We start from the raw sequence: 13,420 nt of genomic DNA, 5'->3' as shown, positions 1-13,420 counted from the left end.
TAGCATGTATAAGTCTTCTGTGGAACTACAATACGGAGTCCAGAACAAATTTCCCTACGGAGACATTAAAAGTATATCTTATCTTATCAGTAAATCAGACAGAGGAATTAATGAACAACTTTTAAAATATAGGGACAATGACAAAACCTTTATTAAACAGTGCAAGAATATACAGACATACAGACATTTACATCATTTGTTTTTTTACATTAAAAGTGTCAGGCCAGTCCCAAAGATTAGCAGTGGCTAAAGACTACAAAACACACACACACTCGCACACACAGTCAAACAAACACACGCACACACATCATATGAACAAGTCAATTGTAGCCAGGTAAAGATGGTAGATCATATTTTCGCTCACCTTCTTTACTTCACCTTTACACCCTGTGCTCTCATTTCTTTCTCACAAATGTTGTTTATGACATCAGATGATGAGGAGACTATCACAAGCAACCTACATGAAAAGTGCATGCTCTATCATCAGCGAAAAATGAAGCCATTGGTTACATGCATCATTCAGGAACAATACAAATGAATAAGTAAACACCCCACAAGAAACTCTGTATAAGATACTGTAACCTAGTCTAATGTGCAGGATAATTTGTGCTGGGATTCGACCAATATCTCAGTTTACCCATATATCATCCATGGATTAAAACGGAGAGATTATGTGTCATCAACTGCTGATAAAATTAAATTTCCTCTCTGACACAGACCTGCAATGATTTTATTATTTTTGCAAATGTTTGTAGGGGCGTGATTTATCCTGACCTCTAGGAGAATAAAAGTGATAAATAGAGATACCTCATTTAACATTATTTACAACTAGTTTACATCTCTCTGTCATTTTTGAATGTGTGTAAGGTATTATTATTGTAAATAGTTGTAAAATTGTGAAACATTTCCTTTTTCATAATATGTACTTTAAACCTGGCTTCAAATCAGCTGCTGCTGACAAAGATTTTTCCTTCTGCGGGTGTCAGTAAACAGAGCATAATACAATGAACACGCTGATATGTAAACACATAACTTGAGCACAATGAAATAATATTAAAACGGTGACTGTGACAAAACCAAATGAAGGCTTTATGTTCACCAAAATACTTCATCTAGCATTTTAGAAGCTGATTTTCATACTTATTGCAGACGAATGGCAGAAAGTGCTGGGATGAAAATGAGCCCTTATAGCTCCCGTTACACTGACGACCGACGCCAATAATGTTATAGTGAAGGTCAACTTAGAGTATTGATTCTAATTTACAGTAAAAACACTGAGCTGTTAAAATGATTTTAATGTGTTTCAGTGTGTTATGTTTTAGTCTCCCAACATTGTTTAAAAAGTGTCTCATCACTCACAGTCATTTTATACCGTGATCATGGTGAAAATTCAAATAGTATTTTCACAAAATATGATTGGAGGTTTTGAAGGCCAATACATCAGTTATGTATCATAATAAATCAGCGACACCAAATCTGTCTGTTTACAAAAGTTAACTTTTCATCTTTGTCATATTTCTTCACTGTAATCTATATTATGAATCAACCATGCCAACAATGTAATCTTTAAAAGACAAGACATCATCACAAACAAGGGAAGAAAGATGGGCTCTAATAAAATTGCTGTCAAACATTCCCAGGGTACACACGGGCTAATGAAGCCTGTATACCGTCGACAACAAGGCTTGTATGGTTAGATTCCTGAGAGCATTTGTTGAGGGGGTACAAAGTGTCTGTGTGTGTGTGTTTGTGTGTGTGTGTATTCACATTGTGCAACACTTGTTCTTTTGTGCATGAGAGTCTTTGAAGCGGAGTCTCTGCTTTGATCGGTATTTCTCCAGGTAGGTTAGCTGTTTACTGTTGATGGCTCCACGACGCTTCCTGAAACACACATAAAGACAAACAATGTATGCTGGATTTCCATAAAATATATTTAGATAATATTTCAATTTAAACTCAATTCTCGTGACAAGTCTCTGCTCCAAATACTGCTCTCAGCCAGTAAAAAAAACATAATTAGGAATGGACAGTCACAGAGGTTGTCTTTCTCCTTGAAACTTATTTGCATGAATAAATTTGCAAATTATTGGATGAAATTGTTACTTCATCTTAATCCTTTCCTTCTTTTTTCCAGCAGTGTAACATCATGAATGTAAGTGTTGAAAGTATGTGTTAAGATGGATGTCAGGATCTGTTACTTGCAGTATCATGACTTCATCCATCTGAGTTTGAATTGAGGTCAATCTGAATTATAGTTGATGACCTTGACCCCTTGTGCATTACTTTGTTGTGCCCGTACCCTCCCCCCGGACCTCTGGGAACTGACCCTTACTTGGATTCTGTTACTTCATCATCACTATGGACACATATACATGTACTCAGACAGAGATGTGCTGAGATTTGAGAGAGTTGCATTATGATAGATGTAATTTCACGTGTACTGGTTCTGTGTACCGGTTTCCTCTGACATTAGTAGAACAACCCTTAATGCTTTTCATTTTTGTATCCAGTGTATATGTGATGTTGAACTACACCCCTGCTTTGTTTTATGACTGTATGCATAGGAGCCATGTATTTTATTTGTAGTATTTTATTTGGCTTAAGTGTAATATGCCTCCAAGCCCTATAGGGGGGTGTATGGTGTAAGCAGAGGCTGGCCTCAGGTACTTCATATAAGCCACATGCCAGTTACAACAGGTGCGGATGATTAGGAGAAGCAGAAGAGAACAGTTTTTGACTGTTCTTAGGACAGCGTGTGCGCTATTGTGCTCTGAGGAGATCGTGGCCTATGTTTTGTGCTCCACTGTGTTACGTATGAGGTTATTTTGTGTGTATCAAAGGACATCGTGTGCTGTTTTGTCTCAACCAAGAGATTAAAACTTATTAGAATTGACAGACACGGATGGACATGATGTGTAACTGTTGATGGAAAACAAATCGTTTGCTCGGAGCACACGTCTAAACAACACTTATCAATCAGCAGCCAGTAGCGGCTGAAAGTATAGGACGTTAGTCACTACACTGTACATGTTACTGTTCATCCAAAAACTCAATAAAAAAAAAAGTAAAAAAAAAAAAAAAAAAAGAAACATTGCATGATGGAAGTCAACGGTATAACCCCTCTTTGATTACCCTTCTTGCACAATCCAGATCTGGATTGTTGTTCTTCAGTTGGCTCTTAGGCGTCCGTTGCTGGCTGCCACATTGTCTTCTTTGATACCACCACCAGATGGCACCAAAGACAGAAAATTTCTACACAGAGTGTATGTAAAAGTGCAAAAAATTGTGTTTGTGGTGTAAAGATGTATTCCTAAACCATGCTAAGCCTTTAACATGTTACACTAAGCTTTCATGTGTACAGTATATCAGAATCAGACATCGTTTTTGTTTAATATTCATAAAGCCTAAGTGCTCTTACACCATATGTGTTATTTCTGCATGGTGAGGATGTAGACAGTATATAAATGTACTCACTGTCTGATGAGTTGAATAGCATCTTCATACTTCATCCCGCTCTCTATCAGAGCCAGAGCAACCAGCACAGGAGCCCTGCGTGCATTCATAAACACATACAGAGAGTCATGTCCATGTCTGTGGAGTCTGATGTCTGAGTAAAAATAACGACAGTTTCAGAAATGCTGTTTAGAAATAGAACGATCAGGTTACAGCTACTGTTTTGGACTTCTGTTTCGTGACTTTTCCTAACTCCCCTATGTGTGGGACCATAACTATGGTGTGACTGTAAACCAACTGGTCTGACCTCGCTAGTCTTATACCAGAAACGTGAAACTTTCTCTCCATGTTAATCCCTCCTGTGCATATGTATGTGTCTCCCTCTCTTGTATTCAGTTCAGACACAAACTGAGTAAGGTGTAGGGTTTTTGTGTTTGTTTTGGTGTCTCTCACCTCCCCAGTCCGGCCACACAGTGAACCGCCACACAGCATCCTGGCTCCTCCTGAAACTTCTTCTTCAGCAGACTCAACCAATCATCAACCAGCTTACTGGGGGGCGGGGCTCCATCATCAAACGGCCAATCCTGAAAGAAAAGCAGAACAGTTACAGTACTTCTGGCACTTCTGGTATTTTGTCATAGGATGGCTAAGTTTGAGTGTAAATGCTGTGTGTGTATGTGCTCACCACCACGGTAATGCCGTCTTTCTCCAACAGTGTTTTATCATAGGTGATGTCACAAACTCGAACAACTGTGTTGGCATCGAAGCGCTTCAGGTCCTGAAAGGGTGGTAGGAGATGATTTAGAAAATAAAAGTGAATAAAATTGACTTGACTTGAGTTTCACAACTAAGCCAAAACACAAGTAGATCAATTCAATTCAGTTAAAAGTTAATTTCAGTTCATTTGTATATGAGGTGCATGTGCATGTTGTGTTTACGAAGCTCTTCAGTGTGCTGATGGTGGTCTGTCAACACACACACGCACACACATGTTTATTACCTCTACGAAGGAGCTGAGCGTGCTGTCTGTGGGGTTGTGTGTGATGAGGAATCTCATGTTCTTGTGGCACAGTTCCACTGGATCTGGACGGTTCATGTTGGCCAGCGTGACTTTTGATATCCCAGGATGAGCTCTGACCTTTTAATGCCGAGGAGAAATGTACTGTATAAATTCAACATGATGTCAAACATTTGAGCCACATTTGGTGCACATTGTTAAGCTCCTTAGACATTTGCATATAAAACACAAAAAATTACACCACATGAAGTTGTGGAAAATCCTCATAAGGTCTCGAAGAGCTTTAACAAGTTACATCAGAGTTAAAATCAGTTTTGCTGACCACAGTTTTTGCCAGATTTGTCTCAGTCATTTCCCATCAAGTATCACTACTGTATATAGTATATATGCACGTATGTAGTATGAAAACCACATATGTAAAATATCAAATTAATGATGGCATGGCTTACTGGGACACTGGGACAGAGCCATTATTAATGTTATTAGATTACATTATTAGTATGAGCTCCCGTTAGGGGTCCCCACAGTGGATCATCTGAGATCTGCTTTTTATGATCCGTATAGTTGATTTGGCATAGGTTTTTATGCCGGATGCCATTCCTGCATCTTTCCTACTATGATATGTCAAAATGTCTGCTGTTAAAAAAAAAAAAAAAAAGGTCTATTTAGCACAACCAAGCACCCAGGAAGAGCACCAGGCTGTGAAGCAAATTTTCGTAGTGGTCAAACGATGGTACTACAACTTCCGTCTCCGCCACGTGATGCCATTGGGCCCAAAAATACTTTTCCCCAGTGGCGGCCGGCCAATAGAGGGCCACGGGGCCTGGCCCCACCCACCTTGAGCCACCAAAAAAAAAAAAAAAAAAATTATAAAATTATTAATTCTAAAAATTCTAAAAATTCAAAAAATTGTCAATATGTGTGTTTTTGACCTATGGAATATACCCGTAATATTTGTAAAATAGGATAACTGCGCCAAATATCTGCTTTCCTCCTTGAACTCTCTGCTAGTGCACCTCTCAGCTGCTCTGCTGCACGTGCACTTTCTGGGGCCAAATGGATTTGGCCCAAGGAAGGCGGGTCTAATAAGCAGTACAGCCAATCACTGATTAAAGATATATGATTACAAGCATGAATGACATACAATTCATCCAATCAGCGCCGTAAAAAAGACTTCCGGGAGGGCCAAACTGATTTGGCCCATGGTGTGCGCGCGCACGTTCACGTGTGTCTCTCTCTGTTCTCGTCAGGGCTCATGTCAGTTCTCGCGTGATCTTGTCTTCTCATCTCTCGCTTCTCTCCACTTCTCTTCTCTCACAGCCCATTTCCTTTATAAATGATCTGTCGTATGTTATATTAACATACTGAATTGTATGAATAATATGTCCTTATGTCAGTGTTGGAATAAATGATAAAAATGTAACTGCAAAGTAGTAATGCGTTTTTGATACCTTTTTTTGCATTGAATCGTACTAGGATGTTTGTTGAAATTGATTGGCCCTACCCAAAAAAAAATCCACCAGCCGCCACTGCTTTTCCCCATAGACTTGCTTTGGGAAAGAAATGATCCGGGGACTTTATCACTCGGCAGTCGAGCCATTTTGGCTTCATGCGCCACTGAGCAACTCTCATATGAATGAACGCTGTATCCAGTTCTCTTTATACTGTACATCCATGAGCACCACCTTCCCACACACCACAAGCTTGACTCCCGCAGGGTGCATTACTGCAAATATTTCCAAAAGCAACCGAACCTGTTAAAACCTGTTACATCTCAAGACTCTTCACAAGGTCACATATTTACAGTCCTTTCATGTTACTCTTGCACAATATAGAGCGGAAACATGCACATCTAGTGAAAGGACAACAGCACTCAGAGAGGAATGCAGTTAAAGGGATATGATTTTCAACCAGCTTTGTATCATTAAAGTGTGGATAGTATATGCAAATGTTGAGCTTTTTGTAAACAAACAGACGTCTAAGAGAAGTTTTTCCTACTCCAGCAAGCCGATATAACGGAAATAGCCTTGCCGCCTATATTTAGCTCTGGTCCAACAGGAGCAGTCGGGAGTGGCGCTGGTGGGAACAAGCCCAGTGCACTATGGGTGTTGTAGGTTTCTTACCTTTTGAGCGAAAGAGAATCCCACAGCCTTTTTTCCTCTGTTTTGAACCAATTTCAAAATATTTGCGCCTTTCCACAGCATCAACATTTTTCACTGTGTGGGTGAGTGCTGACTGCACTTGACTGGCATCTCCCCTAGGCTTTGGTTACACCTATCAAGGTGGGATAACTCACACCTCTATCTATTGGCAGATTGAGTTACTTCACATAATTTCATTCATAGCTCCTCTCTGCTCTCTGCCCAACTTCAGCCTTCTCTAATCTGTTTGTTAAGAGAAATTAAATGAAAAATGCTCATATCGTCATATCTTTCACTAATCTTGGATTTTATGAATGCATCTGTACTATTTTACTGATAAGGGCACATTTTGTAATGAAAATACATTAAAGGACCAGTGTGTAACATTTTGGGGGATCTATTAGCAGAAATGTAATATAATATTCATAACTATGTTTTCATTAGTGTATAATCACCTGAAATTAAGAATCGTTGTGGTTCGTTAGCTTAGAATGAGCCCTTCATATCTACATAGGGAGCGGGTCCTCGTCACGGAGTCCGCCATGTTGCACCGCCATGTTTCTGCAGTAGCCCAGAATGACAAACCAAACACTGACTCTAGAGAGCCTTTAGCGTTTTTACGTGACCTGAAGGCCACCGTAGTTCTCCGACACGCTTGTGAAACTGCGGTAATGTGAGCCGCAGAGGGCAAAGCCATGGTACCGCCAGCCGCTGTCTGCCATCATGTTATTATGGAAACGATGGCCTCTGAGCGAGGCGAACGGCGTTGCAGCGGCTCACGTTACCGTAGTCTTGGAAAGGGAGGTGTGAGCAGAGGGGTACTCAGTTGGTTGCAATCTGCAACCACACCACTAGATACCACCAAATCCTACACATTGTACCTTTAATACTACACTTAACATAGTATTAGTATGTTGTATACTGGAAACAAACATGAGATATGTTATAAAAAAATATATAACATGTCAATAGAGCAGTTCAAGAGTGTCTCTTGTGGACTGGCATGGCTCTTGCTCACATTTCGAGTAAGATAACAGGGATGTGAATGTATTTTAGGATGGACTTTTAATTTCAATCATCTTAATTCAGGGATGTTTCACATTCCCTTTTAGTTAGAGTACTGATAATAACGATTTGGGTGATATCATTGTCCTCACATGCTAGTACACTTATGGATAAACTAAGCTTTTGCCTGATGACTTTAGGCATACCTGTCTGACTGATAGCCAATACTGCATATTTATAAATCTGTAACATGCACAGGAACTTTGCAGCAAGATGTTTACAGTTCCTAAGAACATGGGAGAGGCATACCTGGCCACTCCTCCTCCCACTGACATTGGCACACTGGCTGTATTACAAATATTTTGTGGGCTTTGTCAATGCATTATTTTCAAATAAGGACATTAATGTGCTACAACTTCTAAAAAAAAACATGAACTAGCACTGAAAATGGGGAGGGTGATATATTTTTATGCAAGGCCTGGGACATAAATAAGCATTCTTGTTCATAAATCTTTCACCCCTGGAAAGGCAAGCCAAAAACTGATTTCAGCTCACACTGACCAAACTAAAAAATTATCCCAGAATCCTATAATCATGCCAGTACAGGTCAGTAATGTGCAGGAGTTAAAAGTGTTGGTGCATTAGTCACCTTTAGTTCCAGCTGTAGCAGGTAGCTGCTCTGTCTTCAACTTATATCAGGTCTCCAGGTGACTCTGGACTTTCCTGTCTCTTGTTGAACTTCCTGTTGGAAGCCTTTATGGTATTTTCCCAATTCTGAGGTCCTGTTGTCTTGAGTACAGTTTTACTCCATCAGTTGACGGTATCCTATAGTTCAGGAAGCTGTCAGCTTTCTCTGTATCCGTCTCTTTGTGATTGTCACTGCTTCAGTCCTTATGTCTTTCTCTCTTTGTCTCTCAGTAGCTCTCTCTTTCCTTCTCTTCTCCAGTTGACTTCCAGTGTCGAGGCTCCACGCGTTACCCCATGAGCCGGCTGGTTCAGACGGGCCAATAGTCTTTCAGGTTTCAGGGCCGCAGGACTGCATGTTGCATCTTCATCCCTCTAAATGTGTTGGGCGTGGCAGTAGTCACCACTCCGTCGCACAAACTCCATCAACCAGCAGTTCTAGGGTACAAAACATACAAACAAAATATAGAAAAACAGCCATGAAAATAGGTACAAAGAAAATGTTTCATAAATAATAAAAATAAAGAGTTGTTCTAAACAAGGTATCAAAATCAGCCTATACAGTATGGCAAAATATACTAATGACAGCCTTCATCAGTAATGTGGAAGCCAACAGGAGGGCAGCTGATTGGCTGATAATATATGACACATGAATATATACACATGAACACAGATTTTAAATGCTTTGCCATTGAACCCACTAAACAAAATTTAGTTTAGTTCATTAGTTTCAAATATTAAATAAAATTGACAAACATTTTTGCAAGCAAAAAGGTCAGACTTATTGCCTGTATATCACTAGTGAACCTGAGTGGACTTTTCAAAATTGATTGGTTCTTGTAATGATTTAAAATGAAATTTTAAAATAACAAGCCAAATATTAAGACCGCTAGCTTATGCATACTGTATATTCAAGACTGATGGTATTTGCAAGTAGTATAATATTTATTTAGTAATAATATTTGCAAGCCCTGAAGCCTTGTTTGAGAAGTCATTTGTGTGCATACACTCAAGCATGTACACACACAATGAGTAAACTATCACTGTATACACTGTACGGTGTACAAACGTGCTGCTACTGGCATAGAAAGGACAAGAAAGCAGGGAAACAGATGACAGGTGCAGCATGAGCTAGAAAATCTAATACATGATGTGGCTCACAAAATATTTGAAATACTCTACTTAGTAGGCCAGCAACAATTTACAAAAAAATGCATTACAGAAACCTGTCTGATAAAACCATTCAAATCGTACATAAAAGGCTGGGACTAAACATGATGTCCCTTACGAAAAAGTAGTATACTTCAAGTTTATTTTATGAAGTATACTTAAGTAAAGTTCAAGTATTTATTTCCCAAGTATACTTTATGTAGTAAGTATACTAATATCAATGTGCTAGTAGTATACTGGACTTGCAAAAAATGACTTGTGAGCATCTCTGCTTTTTAGTTCATGAATGTATACTTTGTATACTTTAACTTTTAGTACTTAGCCAATTATTTATGTATTACATATTTAAAGAGACTTGCTCCTTTCGCTATTTGACTTGATGATTTGGGATGAGATTAAAAAAAAATTCTAAAATGTGTTGTTCTCACATGCCTCTACGGTGAACGGATAATCCAAAAACTTGATGAATTGAAGTAAATTCATATCAAAACATCCTTTTACAAACTCTCACACACTTTAACAGGCTACTGTATCAAAAAATAAACACAAGTACAAGCCAATTATTCTTTCCTGTAAGCCTATAAGGCAAGAATGTTTAATTATAATTTTCTTAAGTATATCTTGATCAAAATTAAGTAAGTAGGCCTATAAACCAAGTATACTTACACGTTTCTGTATACTTGTGAGTATAAGACAAGTTTACTTAGACTTTTCTGTATACTTGTGAGTATAAGACAAGTATATTTATACTTTTCTGTATACTTGTCAATATAAGTCAAGAATACTTAGACTTTTCTGTATACTTGTGAGTATAAGACAAGTATACTTATACTTTTCTGTATACTTGTCAATATAAGTCAAGAATACTTAGACTTTTCTGTATACTTGTCAGTATAAGTCAAGTATACTTCAACTTTTCTGTATACTTGTCAGTATAAGTCAAGTATACTTATACTTTTCTGTATACTTGTCAGTATGAGCCAAGTATACTTAAGTATACTTTTGTTAAGTATATCTCTGGTAAGTACATAAAAAGTAAACTGAAAGTGTACTCTCTTATTTCAAGTTCAAAAGAAGTATACTCATAGTATAGTATAGTATAGCTCACTTGAATAAACTTAATTTTGGTAAGGGGTAGTTTAGTGAAAAGTATTTTACCCAAGACAGGAAATGAAAAACAAATGCTGATTATCTACTATGTTACTATGGACAACAATGAGGGAAATATAAAGGAAGGTGGTCAAAGATGTAATCAAACGAAACATTCAAACAAACAACCAAAGTCCAGAGGTATTCTGGGTAATCCGTCCTCACCTCTTCATCTCAGTCTGTACAATACACACACACTCTCACAAACAAACACACACACACGCACACACACACTCTTCATAATCACATGCCGACTTACTCACTAACTCTCCCAGAAGAGTGCAGTCTATTCCAGCTTGTTGACCATCTATAATTAGGAATTTATCCTGTGTTACCACTAATCAGGATAGAGGTCGATTGTTTTCCATCCCGTCAATTCAAAGTGTTGAAAGAACATCTACAGTTTTATAGAGATGACATTCATGTTTTTACAGCCTCATCACGTAACACAAGCACAACAAAAATTAAACTCCACTGAGACACGCAGGATAAAAGCACATTTTTATCACTCAAAGCAACATGACAGAAGGCACTGTCACAGACGAGACAAAGCAGTGAATTCACTGAAACTGAGAGACGGACGAGGTATAACAAAGCATCTAAACATATCTGAATACTAACTCTTCACAAGTACTGCATTCATTTTAGGCATTTAGCAGACATCTAAAGCCAAGTGACTTAAAGCTGTAGTGGGTAGAATAGGAGCAAATATGATTTTAAAAAGTTATTCTTATAAAACTGTCACTATATACTGACAGTAGTGCACAAGACAGGTAATCTGAAAAAAATCATGTGTCTCTGTGTCCTCTGCATGAGGAGGAAAACAACCAATCAGAGCTGAGCTGGAGCCTGCCATCTCTGAGCAGCTGTCAATCACTCGCAAACTCTGATCAAACGGTCAAACTAGGCATCGCTGATCAAATATGAATCAATATTCAGTTACTGTAATGCCTATTTCTCGTCTCAAACTGCTGTTTGGCTATAAAATGAGAAAGTTTGTGACCCGGCAGTCATGTTGATATCAGTTGAGAAAATACCAAGCACCGCCCACCAGCCGGAGCAGCTAAACAGTACACTACAAGATGTTTCTGAAAACATTTGAGGCGAGAAATAGGCATTACAGTAACAGAATATGAATTCAATCAGGGCTCCCTAATTTAACCGTTTGATCGGAGTTCACGAGTCATTGAAAGCTGCCTCCCTTGAATGAACAGCCAATAGGAACGCTCAATAAAAATGCTCTCTCTCTGAAATGGCCTGTGATTGGCCAAAGTCTCCTGTCACAGGCTAGATTTTTTAAAGCCTGAAAACAGAGCCACGAGGAGGTGCAGAAGTCTAGTTTTCTCTCAGAACACTTGAATTACAATATGCTGAAAGGTTATTATGGAATTTTTGCCCAATGATGCCAAAAACATTCTACCTACTGCAGGTTTAATATAAAAACATCATATAAAAGCATAAAGGAGCATGAGGGAAATGGCCAGACGGTTGCAGTAATTCCAATTAAAACTGAAAGGCAGATCTTCTCTGTTACCTTAGAGCTCAGTTTGGTTTGTAAAAACAGGTGCGTCCCCAGTTGGTCGTCTGGCTGCCTGGCTGTCACAGGCTGGGCCCAAAGAAGGTAAAAATGGATCTCAATATCATTTTAGAGCCGCCTTTAGGTTGCCAAACTTTTCTACACTGCGCGCAATGTGAGGCTGATTGAAACGCAGTAAGCTTGTAGGTTAGTAGTAAAGACAAGGCAGGTTAGTAGTGGCCTCAAATAGGATAAATCCTGTTAGACCACATTCACTTCTGCTGAGGAAGTTTCCTGCAGCAGTTCCAATCACAAGTCACTCTGTAAAAGAAGATGTGCTAAATGCCTAAATGTAAGATGTGTCTATATATATATACAGCATTCCCTCTTACCTCAGTTGACAGCTTTGCTGCTGAACAGGAAAATCCACAAACCACAGTTAGTCGTGCAGAAGCAGCAGCAGCAGCAGTCCTATACAACAGTCTGCTGACATCCAACCAGCTGACTGCCTGTTATAGTAAACCCCTGTAGACACTGAATACCTGCAGCTGTATTTATAGATGTATCTATACCAGCAGCTCATTCTGTGACACACCACAATTTTAGTGGAAGCAATGCAAGTACACCTACCCACTCACAGCCTGTTCCAGTGAAGAACCGTGATGATTACTATTAGTATAGCACTACTGTGGACATGAATATCTATGGAAATCATCCATCATTAACTACGTTTGTTATCTGTAACGTGAAATGATTGTTCTTAAAAGTTACAAAACTTCTGTGTGATAGCACCAAATGCTATTTCATTATGATAACAGCAACAAAACAAATACAATATCTATAAAGTGAGTGTCCTTACCTGCTATTCAATGTCATCTCCAACCACAGGCTCAAATTCTTCTGCCTCCCTCTTTGTCCACCTGCTTTCAGTCTTTTTCTGCCTCCACCTGAAGCTGGAATATCTGGTATAGTCAACCAGCAAAAACGAAAGTATTTGTGCAACAACCTGTTGCTCTGCCCCAACTATAACACTGAACTCTCCCTGCACCTCCCGGCCTCTCAGTCACCGCTGCGTTGTCTGTGCCGTACGGCTGGGTTTGTTGCTCTCTACCTTTTCTGTAGCAGTGCAGTATGCTTGGCTGAGGATCTGCTGTGAGCTGGTCTAATCAGGCTGAGCAGCCATCTGACCCTGACAGTCCTGTCACTACCAGAACACTCTACAGTTAATGCTCTTAGAGGGAGTGGAGAAGAGCCTCACTCCCTCCTCCTCCTCCTCTTCCTCTT

At 39.2% G+C, this 13,420-nt stretch overlaps 1 protein-coding gene across 5 annotated transcripts; it reads right to left on the bottom strand.

The window, feature by feature from the left end:
• Positions 1 to 129: 129 nt before the first annotated feature.
• LOC141779378 (protein tyrosine phosphatase type IVA 3-like) lies at positions 130 to 13,370 on the bottom strand. 5 transcript variants are annotated; one of them, XM_074654184.1, is made up of 8 exons: positions 12,996 to 13,370; positions 8,267 to 8,739; positions 4,454 to 4,591; positions 4,139 to 4,231; positions 3,907 to 4,037; positions 3,475 to 3,549; positions 3,133 to 3,252; positions 130 to 1,881 (listed from the first exon to the last, which is right to left on the bottom strand). In XM_074654184.1, exons 3-7 carry the CDS (start codon positions 4,547 to 4,549, stop codon positions 3,168 to 3,170), a joined length of 480 nt encoding a protein of 159 aa, XP_074510285.1. In that variant the 5' UTR covers positions 4,550 to 4,591; positions 8,267 to 8,739; positions 12,996 to 13,370; the 3' UTR covers positions 130 to 1,881; positions 3,133 to 3,167. The 5 variants fall into 5 exon arrangements, with proteins under 5 accessions (XP_074510285.1, XP_074510282.1, XP_074510284.1 ...); XM_074654181.1 differs by lacking the exon at positions 3,133 to 3,252 and adding an exon at positions 12,529 to 12,548 and having other exon boundaries at positions 12,996 to 13,367; XM_074654183.1 differs by lacking the exons at positions 3,133 to 3,252; positions 12,996 to 13,370 and adding exons at positions 10,880 to 11,017; positions 12,767 to 12,869.
• Between the last annotated feature and the right edge of the window lie 50 nt (positions 13,371 to 13,420).

The sequence above is a fragment of the Sebastes fasciatus genome, chromosome 12 (assembly GCF_043250625.1).
Source record: "Sebastes fasciatus isolate fSebFas1 chromosome 12, fSebFas1.pri, whole genome shotgun sequence".
Classification (NCBI taxonomy): Eukaryota; Metazoa; Chordata; class Actinopteri; order Perciformes; family Sebastidae; genus Sebastes; species Sebastes fasciatus.
Note: the sequence above shows the minus strand (reverse complement) of the source record. Positions and strands in the feature narration are given on the sequence as shown.